This window comes from Thunnus thynnus, chromosome 23 (assembly GCF_963924715.1).
Source record: "Thunnus thynnus chromosome 23, fThuThy2.1, whole genome shotgun sequence".
NCBI lineage: Eukaryota > Metazoa > Chordata > Actinopteri > Scombriformes > Scombridae > Thunnus > Thunnus thynnus.
In genome coordinates this window covers 13,856,713-13,875,466 of record NC_089539.1, presented here as the reverse complement: position 1 = coordinate 13,875,466, position 18,754 = coordinate 13,856,713, and the positions used below count along the sequence as shown (strand labels likewise).

The 18,754-nt window shown below is 40.4% G+C and overlaps 1 protein-coding gene across 4 annotated transcripts in view; it reads left to right on the top strand.

The window, feature by feature from the left end:
* Positions 1 to 17,944, top strand: part of wnt5b (wingless-type MMTV integration site family, member 5b) — an 88,437-nt gene extending 70,493 nt beyond the window's left edge. For 3 of the 4 annotated variants that reach the window (XM_067581228.1, XM_067581230.1, XM_067581227.1), the window contains 6 exons: positions 1,403 to 1,566; positions 2,786 to 2,873; positions 3,424 to 3,583; positions 7,886 to 8,178; positions 13,799 to 13,957; positions 14,076 to 17,944. In XM_067581228.1, the coding sequence (XP_067437329.1) occupies positions 1,403 to 1,566; positions 2,786 to 2,873; positions 3,424 to 3,583; positions 7,886 to 8,178; positions 13,799 to 13,957; positions 14,076 to 14,375 (1,164 nt within the window). In that variant the 3' untranslated portion in view covers positions 14,376 to 17,944. Of the gene's footprint in view, positions 1 to 774; positions 1,567 to 2,785; positions 2,874 to 3,423; positions 3,584 to 7,885; positions 8,179 to 13,798; positions 13,958 to 14,075 lie in introns of those variants that run through there. The other variant, XM_067581229.1, reaches the window with a different exon arrangement.
* The last annotated feature ends 810 nt before the right edge of the window (positions 17,945 to 18,754 follow it).

Below are 18,754 nucleotides of genomic sequence, written 5' to 3'. Positions count from 1 at the left end.
GCCCTTTATTTTCGCAGACCAAAGGAGAGGGGATTATGTGTTTTTGAAGCGCTCACCTTTTATTCAAACAAATTATTCACTTCAGCTAATAGAAGGAATTTGACGCACGTGAACTTTGATTGAGGTTTTCCAAAAACGCTCAACCCCCACCCCAGCTCGTGCTTGTAATTCTCCCGTCTCTCTGTTTTGGGGATACACATAGCCTAGACTAATTCTTCTAGTGCGTTTCATTTTATTCTTTACCACTCTGTCCTGTCCACGTGTTACCCCCTTTAACCTGAACACATTAGTTCCAAGTTGTTTGACGCTAAAAATTATTACCAGACTGTAACTTTATATGGATTCACATAATTATGATTTAGGTTTTAAATGTTAGCACACTGCCTCATCTTATAGGGTTTCTGTGTGGACAATTTATTGATCACTGACTAGAGATAGAAGAGATGCCTCTTCAGAAAAACACTTATAGGAAGTCATCAGGGGAATCGATCACCAAAACCAAAAACAGTGTCATAAGTCCTGAATATTTTTCTATGATCATAACTGACTTTGTCCATTTCCAAACCCTTTGGACGCAAGGTCACCAGCATCACAGGTGCTCCCGGTCTTGGCTCAGCGTTGACTGTGTCCAAAGCCCATGTGGTGTTCTACTCTGCGCACGCGCACAAACACGGGCGCGCGCAATGTATGGCCGTAAAACAGGGAGGGAGAGAGGGCAGAGGGTTTCTGAGGTGAAGTGGGGGTGAGAAGAGGAGGAGTGTAGTAGAGAAAGGGAGAGGGAGATGTGGAGTGGCCGCGAGGGGACAGGAAGGGAAAGGAACAGTCGCTTTGCTGCTCAATTAGCGTTTTAATCTCCTTGTTAATCTTTCCCCGAGACAACAACGGATCGCACGTTTCACATTGTTGCTTTGTTTTATTTGTTTCTTTTTTTAGCGACAGAGAAGTCGCTCCTGTTTCGCTTCTCCCTTCATGTCTAAGTGCGTAAAAGCCAGCTGATACCAAACCATTTTACGCACGACCTGGGATTGGACTTTAACTGGATTCATATATTTTACAAGCAGGCTTTGACCTTTTGGAAACATGCTGCTCTAATTTCAGATACACTAATACCGACCAGGGCTCTGCTTGTATTTTCTCATCCTTAGTGAAACTTTCTGAGGATTACAAAGTTGCCCTTCTATGGTTGACTTTTTAAGGCTTTTATGGCAGTTTTGTAAACACCAGAAACTGGTTTGGGAGGAGAGGAAAGACTGCGGACTGATAATATAGATTAATAGCAAGTGTGGAAAACAGAAGACATACGTGAATCGGATTCGGACCCACTGCGGGGTTTGCGTCCTGACCCAAAGATCCAGCAGGACCGAGCAGGACGCCTCCTTACTTTCTGCCCATGTCTCAACAGCAGAGCACTTTCCCCAGGACCGGCTGTGTGGCGGTGACGCGGCGGACCATGGACAACAGGCCTATCCGGAGAAGGCGAACCGGTGCCGTCCGACATCTGCTGCTGGCAGCCGCCTTCCTCGCCTGCAGCTCCCAACTGCTGGTGGTGGATGCCAATTCATGGTGGTGAGTAACTGATCACTGGCATTGCATTGATTGTTTTAAAAGATAGGCTCAGCGTTGTGATTTCGAATAAAACGTGGATGAACTCTGGCCTCCATTTGGTGATCATTAGCAGCACAGATAAATCAGATTCTCAGAGGACTTTTTTGAGTTAGTTAAAAACTTACACAAACTTCTTATCATATAAGATTTTGCCATATAGTCGAGTTTCATTGTGAATTTGCACCGGCTTTAAAATGCGCGCACATGAGATTTTACGCACGACTTATGTTCACATTCTCACCATAACCCCACATCTTTTTTGCCTTTAGACTACTAATAAGACGACAAATGGAAAATTGTGAGCTATAGATGTCACTCTGTGTTGCCTCTTGTGTCTGTGTGTGTGTTTTGGGGGGTAGTTTTGCATCATGCCGCGATCCAGTCGTGTGGTGGAGCGCTAACAGCGACTAGAACAAATGTGAAGGCTCTGTCACAATATTTACCCTGCTGAGCCCCAAATGGCCCGCACAGCAGCCTGCTGCCCATAGGACCTTCAATCAGCCACACTTGTTCTTGACTTACAGAACAACTAATGCTATTCAGCTAGCTTTGTGATAATGTAGTGGAGGGTGTGTGCAGGTCAGTTTGGAGGTTTAAGGACGTCACCATCCTGTCAGTTTATGTAGAATCAGAGTAGGATTAAAGTTTGTAGGATAAAGTGTCCATTCACAAGATTACAGTGCATCAAAATGTGCCCCTCAGCAGTAAACTTAATCATACAAATGCACTCTTACTGCCAAAATAGTGCCATATTTTCATGACTGTGTTATATCTAGGAAGCACAGAACTGAACTCCTTTGTAGCTCTCTGGATAAGAAAGATATTCACACAATTTGTTTTCTGTTTCTTCAGAGAGACTTTAAATGACTTATCTTAGTCACAAGGAGTTAACAGATAAGTGAGATTATCTGTTACACGGTATTTTCTGTGTTTTGGAAAAGTTGTTGCTTCTGTCATTTCCTTTTAAGGCAAACATGATTCAGAGTGTTCAATTTGTTGTTTTTGTTGGACAAAAGGTAACATGAGGTGAGTGGTTGCAGACATGTACACCAGGAGAGTTTATTTATCTACAGTTTATAGGTCAGTTTCACAAATAAAACGTGTGTTTGAACTTTGTCCTCCCTTAACAGGTTCATTTTATTAGCTTAAATTTAGACTTTATATGGCTTCTGTCTCACAGGTCACTAGCACTCACCCCGATCCAGCGGCCAGAGATGTACATCATTGGGGCTCAGCCTCTCTGCAGTCAGCTGTCTGGTCTCTCTCAAGTAAGTTCCTGACTGTGGGAAACATTGCCAGCTTTAGACTTCTACTTACAGTTAAATATAGTTTCAAAGATTATAAATCACACACAAGAGTCTGGCTAAATCATGTTAGCAACGCTAGAATACAAAAGTTCATTTTGGTGTGACAGCATACAGGGCTTAAAGTTCTCAGACAGCATGCCTGATTTCAGGCATAGAGCAGTTTTAGATTCATATAATACTTAATTCAATACGTTGTAAACATTTCCTCCTGGACAACTTTTCAAGCTCACAAATCTTTTCTTACTTTAAATCCTGAGCATAGCCTGTCACCTTGAGACTCTACAACATCATCACATTCATTGATTATGGAGAAGCCCCTTAGTTTAACCTGTTACATCACAATATAAAGGTTTCTCCCTCTAGTTTCCAGCACACCTAGTTCTGTCCCTGCTTCTGATTCTGAGAAAATGATGAAACAACAGGAGAATTTCCCCACAGGGACCAATAAAGAATCAAACCATTAACCTACTAATCTCTGATCATCTCTCCTGCACTGCCCTGCGATCCACAGGGACAGAGGAAGCTGTGCCAGCTGTACCAGGACCACATGATTTACATCGGAGACGGAGCCAAGACTGGCATCAAGGAGTGCCAGTACCAGTTCAGACATAGGAGGTGGAACTGCAGCACCGTGGACAACACATCAGTGTTTGGACGGGTCATGCAGATCGGTGAGTTTGCTGTTCAATGAGAGCTGAGAGACCAGAAACAGCATCAGAAAAGATTGTTGTTGCTGTTTTTTTTTCTTCTCTTGAAAGATATGTCAATCAAAATTGAGAGCTATGGCAAATTCTAATCTGTATGTCAATATAGCAAATGCTTTAGTTGTAAGACTGCAAAAGCAAAAAATACTGATTTAATCAATTATGCATCAGCCCAGAAATTAATGTTAACCCCAATCAAAGCACAATTACATAATAATAGAGGCAAATGTCAATGATAACAGTGTGATCAGCTGTTTTAAGCATAAAGTCGTATGAGAGAGAACATAGGTCCACCCTGATGAGCAGTCTATCTATTAAACTGCCGTCATGGTGGCAGTAATGCAGCAATAAAACGTGTTTATCAGTGGAATAAAAGGGTCAGTGTAAACACAGCCAGTGTTTTGATGGCTCATGTAGATCAGGGTGTGGACGGTTTGACAGGGCAACAGAGGTCATTTGAGGTCAGTCAAATGACAGGCAGGAATAATAAAACACTGTAAAGTATATAATTGTTTTGACAGGAATGTGTAATAGTTGAACAGTGGCAGAAGTACTGAAATTGAATGAATTAGAATGTAGTGAGTTGGTAGAGACACAACTGATCCGGTGAATAGACAGATCTGACAATAGCGGACATCATGATAAGATATGAAAACAAAAAGTTACTATAAGAAGGTCAGTCACAGTCTGACAGTGATAACGCCAAGGCCATGTCACTGTAAAGATTACTAATGAAAATTAGTAACACTTCAACTAGTCTAGTTTGCATGATCTACCTGGTGAAAACACAAACAGGATGCACAACAGGGACTTTTAGTTCCAAGTGTAGTTCCTGTAGATTAGTTCCTCTAGTGTAGATTAGTTCCTCTGGTTCCAAAGCTACCTGGAACTTTTGGTGGAAAAGGGGCTTTAGTAGCTACAATCATACTAAAAGTGCTGTGTAGTTCAGTGGTGTAATGTACATTTTGTGATTGACAGTGTGAAGTGTGTTATAGTGTTGCTGTGGTACTCACCTCTGAGGTATTGTAGTTCTGGTCTTTTCGGTCTATCATCATAATATTACTGTAATAGACTCTGAGGCTTTATCTGCTTTGTTATATCCGATAGCATCACTTTTATATTCAGGCCTAATGTGGCTGTAATCTTGCAGTTTTTGTGATGTAGCTACTCAATACAAACTTTATAGACTTCTTATTGTAGGATACACACTTCACAGTATTTATATTTAATCAGCTTTATAACATCCATAGAATTAATCTTTTATTCCCAATTTGGACTGAATATTTTTCATTATTAATTGCATGTTCAAAACAACTTAAATTTTGAATATAATGTTTAATTTTGTCACTGATGTGATTGTTAATGGAAACTGCAGTGAGCATTTGCTCAAAACATGAATCCACTCCTCTTGTCTTTCCAGCTTTTACGCACGCGCAAAGACGCGGAAGGTGGTCGAGTTAAAACGAGGACAGAAACAAGTCAGAGAGGCACTTATGAACACGCATACAAATTAGGACCAAAACACGTGTCATGTAGGCTATTTTAGTTATTTTAATAAATGTCCGCCGGTGGCTCGGATCCTGTATCAGTATCATATGCGTCTAATTCCCAGCAGGCGATGTGGGAAACTTCTCATCAACAAGTAAGTGTCAAATCCGCTGCGGGCAGCCAGACGAGGTGTAAGCTACTCTTTCTCTGTCTCCGTCCCTCTCTGCCTGTCTCTCTATTGACAGTCAGTCTATCTCCAGGTTTATATGGAGGTGTTAGTCGGTCCATTGTCCTGCGGCTCCTCTTTTGAAATGCGCTGATGAGCTGACACCGAGCCGGCAGATCCGGACCTGCTATTTGAAGTCTGCGCTCCGCCGTCTCATAAACCACTCGCCCTCTCTCTCTCTCTCCCTCTCTGTGTCTCTGTCTCTTTATCCTGCTGCTGCATAATATGTACGACCATCCTGACTGCTCCTAAAACCGGGGATGAATAGCTCACACGCCTCAGACTTGTATGCATACCTGCCTGTCTGGCTAGCTGGTGTTGATTCCAGACTACAGCGACCCTATAATATATTATGGAGTGATACTACAGGCTACATATAACACAGAAAAACACTTAAACTACCTGTAGAGTAGTAGCACATTAAAAAAAACGAGGTTAAAGTCGCCAAATACAATCAACTAACAAACAAACTTGCATTAATTGGAATACTATAGCCTTCTTACAGAAGATATAAATACCAGTAGACTTTAAATATGATAACATAACATTAAAATCACAATTAATAACAATGGACACACTGTAATCTTCTGAAAAAATGGAAGATAAATAGGAATAAATATGATAAACTAACAGGAATGTTAATATTCTAACATATGAAATTACACTACATTTACATTATACTAAACCTGAGTGTGATCTATTTTGTAGAGGTCTATTATAGTATTAGAAATGCATTAGAGAATGCATTATATATCATAAGAAACATATATGATGGATTAAGGGGCTTTATTAAAGGAGGTTTTCACATACAAGGATATATCACTCGTTTGTTTTCTCTTCAAATCTTCATCAAAAAATGATCACAAAAGGATAAAGCTCTATAACCAAAAGTACCGTTAAGTATAATCCATTAAACTCAGTATTGAGTCTTGTATGAGGAAATGTTGAGTTGATTTCTCAACAACAATGAAATCAGGCTTGTGGGATATTTTAAACAAAGAAAACCGATCGTAAGTCAAACGCTGAAATTAAAACTCTCCACTCTTGCAGCCTCAACCAGAAGTACCACAAGGCTCTTTGCTACTGTTCACATGCAAATTGTGGAGTTTCAGAGCACTTAACCTCCTACAGTACCTGTCAGGCAGTTTTCTTTGTGCTTTTTCCTCTTCCTTGTGTGTTGACATGGTTTGTGTATTAATGCAGCGAATAGGACATGCAAACTGTGTTGTGTATTCCACGGTGTTAGATGGTGTTAGAGTGAATAGAAATCATTAATACGGACTTGTCTGTTGAATGAAATGCATCCAGGCAACTAGTAAGAGTAACTCCATAAGTTCAGGAAACTGGTATTATGAGCTGATCACAGGTCGACTAAAAACCTCTATGGCAAAATATTGGATATATTCCTCTGATAAGTGACCGTGCAGCTGCTTTCAGATGGCGGCACAGTGCAGTGAGTCAGCATCGGAGTCTGAAGATGAAGTTTATCTACTGACATTGGCCCACCTCCTCCTCCAGTGTTAATAAATACGATATAGTTACCCTCATTACTTTTACTCATCTCTAGTGATATCTACCCATGCAGATAGTTTTGATTTGATTTGTCCAGATTTTGAGATACATTTGAGATTCTGCCTCCTCGCCAATACAATGAAAGTGGTGATCCCAGCACTGAAAATAGAAAAATAGAAAAAAATGTTGAAAAGCAACATATCTTTTCTTTCTTTCACTGGAAGGTAGGTCCAGAAAAAAACAGTTGACAATGAGGACGGTAGATTATCCAGAAGACAGGGCACACTGTGTCTTGAAAAGCATGTTTAGACTATTTTGATAATTGATTAATGGATCAAAGTCATTCTTTAAGAAAAAAAAATGTCCAAATTCTCTGGTTCCAGCTTCTTAAATGTGACTATTTTCTGGTTTCATTAGTCTTCCATGACAGTAAACTGTTGGTCAGGACAAAAGAAAACATTCAAGGACGTTCTCTTGGGCTTTGTGAAACAGTGATGGACATTTTTCACCATTTTCTGACATTTTGCTGACCAAACAACTAATCAATTCATCAAGAAAATAGTCAACAGATTAACTGATGATTTGTTAGTTGTTAAAAAGGTAAATCGTTTAAAAATCTGAATGAACAATCCTTTAAAATAAAGTTTGACCAGCCAGAACTAGGACAAAAAGTATTAACAAACCTAAAAGTATCACCAAATTATGTTGGAGAAAGAGATATTTTAACTTTATTAAATCCTGTTCATGTATGTTGGACACTGAGCTGGTGTTTAAAGCTACTTAGTTTTACCAGGTAAAGAGTTAGAGCCTAAAATCACATCTATTGTCGATTGTTAGGTCAAGCGGGGACGGGGGGGGGTTGCTGTGTGTGTGAGGGGGGTTAACCTGAGCAGCTACCCCTGTTTCCTGTCACTGAACGCACACATGCACACACACAACCATAAGTTTTTTAAAAAAAGAAGGTAACAGGTAAGGTAATAAGAAAATGTAACTGTGTGTGAGAATTTAAAATGCTTAATGCCTGTATTTCCTCTCTCCACCAGGCTCCAGGGAAACAGCCTTCACCTACGCCATCAGTGCGGCCGGCGTGGTCAACGCCATCAGCCGAGCGTGCCGCGAGGGCGAGCTCTCCACCTGCGGTTGCAGCCGAGCGGCTCGACCCCGTGACCTGCCGCGCGACTGGCTGTGGGGCGGCTGCGGCGACAACGTGCACTACGGCTACCGCTTCGCCCGGGAGTTTGTGGACGCCAGGGAGAGGGAGAAGAATTACCCGCGTGGTTCGCCCGAGCACTCCCGGACACTGATGAACCTGCAGAATAACGAAGCGGGGAGACAGGTATGGAAGACAAAACACGTGCAGAATATCATTACACACTTTTTGTCAAAGAATCAATATGAAGTTTCGACATCTGGGAGTGAGACTTAGTGAAGGAAGTGTGTGTGTGTATCCTCTCTTCCTAACCCTTTACCGTAAGGAATGTGTGTATGAGTCAAGGTGGCCCCCGATCGCCTGACCTGACAGTGTTTATGTGAGCGTGTGTGTGTAGGTTATTTATTGGGAGGGTCCAAATGGTATAACTGCTAACGCCCTTGGAGTCTGGCTAGGTCACCCAGTCAATGCACATTCCAATAGAGTAACACACACACACAATTTGACACTTAAAAACACGCAGAGACACATATCAGTGCAGCGACACAATGGACGAAAACATGTTTAATTGTACAATGAGATTTCAGAGTAGAAAAAGATTCATGGATGGAGAGATAGATAGCTTGAGATAGATAGCTTGAGCATGTTTGGGTCTCTGAGGTTTTTGTACCTCGCTGGTTGCCATACACGAACAATTAGGAGATCCAAACTTGGTGTCGGAGCTCCAAGTTGTTTGAGAATGCTTCCCTTACATGAAATGCACTAAAAGAAACCTTTCACCTTTGACTGAGCCTTACACACACACTCATGCTGGCACACACGCACACACACTGTTATACACACCACCCTCGTAAAAGGTCCATTTGCCCGTTCTGGCACACAGTGGATCAGGAGAATGTGTTTATCTTCAGTTAGAGAAGCTTTGTTTAAGCTGTTTACAAGACAGAGACGCTTGTGTGTGTGTGTGTGTGTGTGTGTGTGTGTATGTGTGTGTGTGTGTGTGTGTGTGTGTGTCAGAGGTCAAAGGTGAGGGTCTGGAGAGGTTGTGTTTCTGCTGAGGGTCCCGTTGGGGCTATAAGAGAGTGTATGAGAGAGAAAGATCTACTGCAACAGCCTCGTATTAACACACACACCCACACACACACACAGTTTCTCTGCCTCTCTGCAACATACACACTTTTTGGACTAACTTTTCCTCCTCTCTTTCTTTCGCCTGTTTGATCCCTGGTGTTCATTGTTGTCTGTCCAGCGACACGGAAGAGAGGAGAAGAGAGAGATGAAAAGGAGGAGAGCAAGTGAGAGGAAGACAGTTTCTCTCCTTCTCTGTTTCTCTCTCTTTCTTTCTCCTCGTGGACACGCCGGTTTGTCCTAAGCGGGATTTGTCTTGCTTGGTTGAACAAGGCAAACCACAGGGCTTTTGTAGAGGTGACAGGGGCGTGCCGCTGTGTGTGTGTGTGTGTGTGTGTGTGTGTGTGTGTGTGTGTGTGTGTGTGTGTGTGTGTGTGTGTGTGTGTGTGTGTGTACGCTCAGCTTCATTTGATTTGTGCGAAAGGCGGACTACGTAGTCGTCTATGTGTGTACAACTGTCTGGAGACAGAGACGCAGGGTGAGGGATGGACCTCCGTCACACTCCCCCGACTCTCAAAGACCTACACACACACACACACACACACACACACACACACACACACACACACACACGCGCGTACACAGCCACCTAGGCTCACTGTCTCCGTTTCACACAAATCAAATGAGGCAGTGCTTGTCACATAGAGACGAAAACAACTAGGTGTTCATTCCCAGTCTAAAGACAATAACAGGCTCTTGTAACTGTTAAGATTTGGGAAATAAAATAAGGCGTAGCAAAAGAGAAGCATTTCATCTTTGTTTGGATCCAAAAAAAGCACAAATGTGTGTCTACTTTTAGCACTGTTCTTCACTTTGGTCCTCAGGTGAGAGCGAAATATCATAACTGTCTCAAACTTAACATGTTGGGCAGCAAAGTAAAGTACAAACACTTAGACATTTATTTCAAATTTTATTCAGGATTACTAGGTTTCCAAAGATGCTTAATTGCATAGAAATGTGCAGAAAATCAGGCATGAAACTAATAGAAAAAAAAATTCTGTTTGATGTAGCTATTAAAAATGGCATCTTGGGGTTAATTATTTCACTCAATAAAAGTGTGATGAACAGACGCCTTTAATGTTGGCACAAGCAGATACAGACTTTATGGATTGAAGTCATACAATGTGTAAAAATTATGTTCATTTTTTCCCTTGATGCTACTTAAATTTTAAAAATTTAAAAGGAAAACTTGTTCCAATGTTATTCTCTCATGTCACTTTCAAACATGACTTTTCTTTACATGCAGAAGTTAAAGTGAGTTTTAAACATTTTAATGTGTTTCTTGGTATTGAAGTGAGGTAGAGCTGCAACAATTAGTCGATTTATTGATTAGTCCAATTAATCACCAACTACTTTGCTAATTGATTCATTTTTTGTCATATTTTAAGAAAAAAGAAAATGCCCAAATTCTCTGGTTTCAACCTTTAAATTAATATAATATAATACAAATGAATATTTTATTCTTCTATTACAGTGAATCTCTTTGTGTTGTGGACTGTCGGTCAGGACAAACATTTGAGGATGTCAAATTGGGCTTTGGGAGAACAGTGATCTTCAATTTTTTACTGTTTTCTGACATTTTATAGACTAATCAAGAAAATAATCAACAGATAATTAATGGATAATGAAAATAACTGTTAGTTGCAGCCCTAAAGTGAGTCAACAACAGTTTTAGAGAAACTGTTTCTTCTTTAGGTTTTTTTAATTGTTAGATTGAATCAGTAGACCAATGAATAGTGTTAAAGTCAGTTTCCCTACAACATCTTTCCCTCTTCTTCATTATTGTTCCCCCTCATTCACTGCTCACAAAAGGTGGGTTATTTTCTCTATTTCTGCCCTTTTCTGTTTCTGATTCTCTCTCTCTACACACACACACACACACACACACACACAAACACGGCTCCTCACCCCTAACCCTGTCTGAGCAGAACCTATTGTGCCTGACACAGAGACCGTGTCTCCACCACGGATGGCTGAACGTGTGTGTGTGTGTGTGTGTGTGTGTGTGTGTGTGTGTGTGTGTGTGTGTGTGTGTGTGTGTGTGTGTGTGTTTTCATCAGGTCCAGTGACTCTGCGCCCAGCAGGCACGACCCACCAAATAGCTCAGTGTGATTCTGGACACACACATGCATGGTTTGATTTGACAGCATGAGGTTATTGGCAGCTAGTAAGAATAATAACAATAATTAAGTGTTACTATAGCACTGTTAATGTACTATAAAGAATGTGGCTCAAATTCAAGAAAAAAGTAAAGGTCACATAGAAAAAAAGTATTATATTAGTAAAACTATTAATAGGAGCACAAAGAAAATTAAATTGCTAAACGGATGCACAGAGACAGAGAAGAAAACTGAAAACTAACGGAAGTGCATCAGTTTTAGGCTGTTGTTAAAAAAACTCACAGATTTTAGCTCCTTAATATCCTTGGAAAGGTTATTTTTAGTTTGGGACCATAGATGAATAAAGTTAAATTCCTAATTTTCTTATTACTGTGGTCCTGACCTTCTAATAAACCTCACAGTGGGGGATCTGAGCAAACATGAAGGCTCATAAAACAAGGAGTCATAAAATATAAGGATTTCCTCCAGGTGATATACGCTTGAAACCCTTTGTAACCTTAAAAAACACCAAAACTTTCCATGAGCTCCACTCTCCTTCTGACAAACAGACAGATAGAAAGAAAAATATTCAATACGCTGCTCAGTAGCAGTCAAATAATGTCTGAAAAACACACTTTTTATTTTCTACACACCCTCAAAACACGGCCTCTCCTCCTACAAAATGTCATTGTCCCCTGTCTGTCTGAGGGGGTCACGGAGGTTGAATCAGGGGATTGGAGGGTGCCGAGTGCTATGCCTGCTGGCTAGGAAAGGAGAGGAGGTTAGAGGTGGGGGTCGGGGGGTGTTTGGGGGCCAGGGGTTAACAGAGGTGAGAAGGTAATTGAGATCAGGCAACGTGAGGAGACCGAGTGATGGGTTTGTGTGAGTCAGGGAGGGGGAAATTAAGGATCGGAAATAAGGGATTCAGACGGTACATTGTGAGTGGACTTGTTTCACTGGCAATGGTGCAAACATAACACAATCATGTGTGTAGGAGTGTGTGTTGAGGAGGAGGAGGAGGAGTCGGGGGGGGGGGTCATATACAACTGGCTTGGGCTCCCCCTAAAGTTCACTACTGCTAGGACCATAAATCTTGTATTTCCTGTTCTGTTTTTTAACGCCCATATGTACAAAATGCTTCATAACGTTAAGACAAAGCCATTTACAAAGTCATGATTCAAAGTGAAAGTTTCCTTCCCACCTTCCCATTCACTTGAATGAGAAAGTGTGTCTTGTATATACTAATATTATATGAATTTGTAGTTCTCTCACACATACTCTTTTAAATAACTCCTTTCTATATACTGTGGGGACTGTGTGGGAAAGTTGATTTACAATAGAGCCACATTTCCTCTGGTTAGTCGCGTCTCTATTCTGAGTCAGCTGTTTGTTTTAGTTTGGTGGAGCAAAAAACCTTTTCTTTGCTTTTCTTTGCTGTGCGTTGTCCCTTTTGTTTATCTGTCTTACTGCACATTTTTTTTTACAAAAGGGAGTTCTGCACTGCCACACAATGATGATAGAAAAATGGGAAAAAAGGCGAGATTTAAAGCTGTATGAAGCTAATTTTAGAAGCAACGTCCCTCAGGAGCTGAATAAGTGCACAGCTGCCACATTCAAACCACTATTCAACATGGTTTTTTTTTCATCCCATTTTTATTTGTCGACAGCAGACTTAAGATATTGTCATGCATGTGTTTAACATGAAAAACATGTGGTTAAATCAAGACATGAAAAGACTGAGAGGAGCATTAACTAAAACTATATAAAAATGAGTGTTAAAACATTACACATTCATCCTTTTATTTTCTCCACTTATGATTTATTGCTAAATGTGTAGGGAAGGAGTAGTTACATGTAATCACCACTAGATGGCAGCAGCGTAGTAGCAAATATAAACCTGCAGTCATACACACTCAGAACAAAGTTTAAAAACTTTCATATTACATCAAATTTCTAAACTTTTCTTCCTGTTTTTTTTATCTTTAGACATGTTTTGTGCAAGTGTTAAAACAAAACAGCTCAAACATTCAGTTTTTGGCTTTCCTCCTTGTACGGATGAGATATAGATGAACTGATATATAAAGAAACAAAGCTTAGCACATCTATATGTAGTAAAATGGTTTTGTTATTTCAGCAAACTTTAAGTCAGTGAATAATATCCTGTGTGTCTCACTTGTCTTCCAGTTGGTATTAATATAAAAAAAATCAAGAGTATTATTAACATATGGGAGTTATTTTAATGTTATTAATCCTTGTTTGTAATTTATTTTGAAATTCTTTTATTTTGGTAAATGGCGGAAGTAGCTCAGTCCACGGTTGTTTACGGAAGCAATCTGTGTTTCTCTCAGTCGGAGATGTAACTGAGAGAAGCAGGTACGCAGATGCAGTGTCCAGATGTGAGTTTGTTGCGCTCTAAGTGCATTATGAGAGAGAGAGACACCTGTCCACGAGGGGTTCCCTGATGTTTATTGTGTACTGCAGATCCCAGGAAAGATTCTCAGAGATAGAGCGGTTGTGTTGCTGTGGTTTTGTGACTCCTTTACATATATAACATCTGCATCTCTTTCTTACCCCTCTAGGCGGCCTACAATCTTGCGAATGTGGCCTGTAAGTGTCACGGAGTCTCGGGTTCCTGCAGTCTGAAGACCTGTTGGCTCCAGCTGGCTGACTTTAGACGTGTTGGAGAGTTTCTGAAGGAGAAGTACGACAGTGCTGCCGCCATGCGTATCGGACGAAAGGTGCTTAACTCATAGTGGATGCATCTCTCCTCCCGGAGTGTGAATAAGCACAACACTGAACAGAATTACCTTGAAAAATAATCATCACAATTAACTCTCTCCTTTTTGTTCACTGCAGGGTAAGCTGGAGCTGGTAGACAAGCGCTTCAACACCCCGACCCCGGAAGACCTGGTCTACATTGACCCCAGCCCGGACTACTGCCTCCGCAACGAGACCACCGGCTCGCTGGGCACGCAGGGCCGTCTCTGCAACAAAACCTCGGAGGGCATGGACGGCTGCGAGCTCATGTGCTGCGGCAGAGGATACGACCAGTTCAAGACCTACAAGCATGAGCGCTGCCACTGCAAGTTCCACTGGTGCTGCTACGTCAAGTGCAAGCGCTGCACAACGCTCGTGGACCAGTTTGTGTGTAAATAGCACGCTGACAGATGATAGACGGACAGAAGGGGGGGATGAAAAAGGAGGAGAAGGAGGGGCGGGAGTTGACAGGGAGGGAGAAGGTAATAGGGAAAGAAAGGGTGAAGGATAGATGACAGGATTTCCAGGGTTTTGTTCAGGATGAGTTCAGACACATCGCTTCAATTTTTTTGACTAGTTTCCTTCTCTTCTCTGTTTATGAATCTCCTGCTTTTTCACATCAAGCCACATAAATTCTGTGTAGCAGGTTTTTTATATGTTAACAGCAGAATGATGGACGGGTAGGTTAGGAAGAAGAACAGATAGATGGGGATGAACAAAAAGTAGGAAGCAAAGGGCAATCTGATTTTTTTTTTTTTTTTCAATGGAGATTCCCATTTTTCCCACCAATCAATAATCACTCTCTGCTCTCCTGCATAACATCCTGATCACAACCCTGACGGAGGAAGGGAGCTTGAAGGACAAACAGAATGGATCAACAAGGAAGGACATTAAGGATGAACGGACCTAGGAGGTGCAGGTGGAACAACTGGATCCTAAAAAAAAGAGGGACACATAGTGTGATGACAAAGTAAATGAAATAAATATATAATTAAATAATAAATAAACATACAACTTTGATCGTTATTTAAAGAGACTCTTCCAATGAACCTGGGACACAGTTTATGGACCTGTAACGCTCACGTTGTTTTTGAGAATCCCACAAATGATTTTGGAGTTTGGACCCCTTTTGAGTGCTGAGTGACATCGCCGTGCCTGTTTCAAATAACTGTTTGACCTTTAACCCCTGCAGGGGGAAAAATTCTGGCATCAGTGAGTTGTGCTGACGTTGCTCAAAACACACTCGCGATACATATAGAGAACACCAGATAAGCAGAGTTAAGTCCAAACTTCAACAACAGAGCAAATGAGCTGAAGAGGAGTCACTTGTTTGGTGGAGCAAAAGAGAAATGGAGGGAAAAATTAAAGGAAAAATACAAATGAGGATGACTTTGGATCATGATTTTGTAAAATCCCTCAAGGGACAGTTTCACAAAGCCACAGCTGATTGGGAAACTCGGGCACAGGAAGATCAAGCTGGAGATTTCTGTTCATAATAACGTAGGAAAAACACTTCATCTTCTTGTCAAAAAGGACTCTATCCGTTCGTCTCGGTGTAACTACTGCTGTTAGTTCAATTACCTGAGCAGATTTCCAGCGCCTGTGACCTGACAAGTGTGTCTGTGCAGGTTAATGAGGCTTGCTACTCGCGGCGGCCATCTTGACACTGCGGCTGTTAAAACAAGCATCTCACTATGGCAGCCGGGCTTCGTGACCTTCATCTGACGGCAAAGTGAGCAAAACCTCCATTAGTGAGATTAATGTGCTGTATCTGCCTTAATGAAGCCGCACTAAGAGACACGTTCACTGCGAGCGGACCTCTTCATCTCATGCTGTTATGCAACTTGTTCAGTCAACAAAAAGAAGATGGTCAACAATTTCTTTTTTTTTTTTTTAAAAATTCTGCAAAGAGTTTTCTGATAAATTATTTCCATTCCTGAAAGCAATCAAATCAATTCACAATGTTTATTTCAATTTCAGTGAAGCAGAAGAAGTTTTATTCACCAATTTTTGAGGTTTCTGTTGGTTTTTTGGTGGCACTGTTCCTCATCCAGTTTTCCCAAAAAGAAATATTGTTTTAACAGCTCCTTTCACATCAGAAATGTACACTTGAGTTGAGAATATTGTAAGTTTATAATGTAATCCGGTCAATGAACACAGGTGATAACAAACAGGACAAAGTGAGCAGAAGAGGACTCGAACATGCTGTGGAAAAATGAATGTGTGAGCGCGGACAATATGAAACAGAGTGGACTGCAATTTATTATTATGGGCTACTTAAAAAAAAAATAGTAGATCAGAAAAGAAAGTATATTTTATTACTGTTTTTCATTTCCTGTTTTCTATGTTTTATACATGAGCATTATTGTGTATTCTTTTGATAAACTAGTCTTCGACAATGAGGCTTTGTTCTGTTTTTGAGTCTGCTGCAGTTCTTTTAGAAGAGTTTGGCCCCGGCCAATGTTTTTTTTTCTCTGTTCCTCACCAACTTGACAACTACAGACAAGTCTTTGTTGTTCGGTGGCTGTTTTGGAAAATGCAACTGCTAAATAGGGTTAGGAAGTAAAGCATCGCAAAAAACAGAATTACAGTAGTGCCATTGACGAAACAAGTTAAGTAACTGAAAAGCTACTGAAAGTCTGAAATGTACAAATGGAACGAGTCAGCTGCAAGTAATGTAACAGTAGGTGAAAAACAAATCAGAAATGGACTAATAATGACAGGAGCACTGCCTTAAAGTCTGTAATTTAACAGATTACAGTTTATAGCAAGTTATTTGTAATGTTATGTACAGTATATCTGTTTTTACTAAACTTTTCAAAGTACAGAATTAAATTGTGTAAATCTTTCAGTGATCAGAGATGTGACAGTGAAGCAGAATTGGCTTTTAGAATCAATTTTTGTAGACTTGCTGTATTAAATGACACAACACTGTCACCACAACTCTCTGATGAAACTGGTTATGAAATTCAGCAGAAATGTTTTTTTTGTCTTTGGTTGGAGTGACGAGGCCTCTAAATGAACATAATCATCTGACACTAGCACGCTACTAAAGAGGACAGGTAAAAAGATAGATATTTTAGGTCACTAAACTTTACTTATTTCATTCTGATTCTTTAAGCCTATATATCAAATACAAATAGGCGTTTATTCAACCTTTCACTTTAGCCAGATTCTTCACATAAAGTTAGTCATAGCATCTTACATGTGCACTTCCCAAGTCAGTTTTTCTCATGTGTAGAATCAGAGCTGGGCCACATATTGATATTATATCAATATAGTGATATGAGACTAGATATTGTCTTAGATATTGGATATCATAATATGGTGATATGGCAAAGGCTGCATTACAGTAAAGTGATGTAATTTCCTGAACGCACCAGACTGTTCTAGCTGTTCTATTATTCGCCTTTACCCACTTAGTTATTATATCCACATTATTGATGATTATTTATCAAAAATATAATTGTGGAAACATTTTGTGAAAGCACCAATAGTCATCCCTATAATATTGTTGCAATATCAATATCGAGGTATTTGATCAATTTGATTTTGTCCATATTGCCCAGCCCTTTGCAGAACTAAAGATCTCACCTGCAGACAGCACATACTTCATTAGAGAGAACAACCATGCCCACACATCGCGTCTGGTGTTTATATTTACTTTAAATACATACTTGACGTATTCAGACAATCCCCAAACCTAGTATTCATGGATATTTCTATATCGCTCCAGTTTGTTAGTCAAATTCACCAAATGACACTAAATAACATAATGTATTTAGTGTCAACATAATGCATGTATGTTGATATGATATCTTGATCATATCAATATTACAGTATCGACATCAGCAGATAATCAGAAAATTTTCATGTTTAATACTACATCACATTGTGTGTACATATACAGTATGTATTGTTTCCCATATAAAAAGATAAAATATTAAAGTTATAGGTATGACTGTGAAGTTGTACGCTGTCTTCTTAAGAATGTGATTTTTCACAGTTTATTCCTTAGGGGTTTTTTTTTTTATTCCCATCACTTCTTATAGTCATTCATACTTTATTTTCTCACGCCTCCTTAAGACTTCTGTTCCCGTCCCAGATGGATATCCAGCTTGTTCATCCCTTCTCTCCTTCTTTGTGGACACCAGGCTGCTTGCACAGTAACTCTCTGTGGAGACTTTGTTTGTGTCTCCAGCAACATTTTTCTACATATTTTTACATTAAAACCATTTACACTTTATGTTATACCAGCAGTATGACTTCATCTCTTTTCTATAACACTATATAAAACGCTCATCCACTATGCTAAACAACCTCTAACAACTCTAATTACTGAATGTCAGGCGCACAGTCATGGCTAAGCAGGTCTGTACAGTGGCCTGACTAACAATCCCATTACTTTTAGCTGCTCACCACTAATTGGATTAGACCAGTGACCAGAGCAGCATGACTGTCCTACAATAGTGTGTCTGTGTAATCCTCCTCACCTGATAGGGGACTCTGTGTGTGTGTTTGTGTTTGATGTTCTTTCTCATCAAAGACAAAACTCCTACTACTGATTATTCCTAAAAAGACCACCGTCAACGTGTTAATTTTGCACTGATGGTGTGTGCGATGTAGTGTCAAGACGTGCATGTGCAGGCTATGTGTGTGTATTTGCTAAAGATTAGACCAGTGAAAGTGTAAACCTGATGGTTTCTCTAATCCTTGTCGCCTGACAGCCATCTGTTGTTGTGATGCCAGTAATTTGATTGTACTCGTCTCTGAAACAA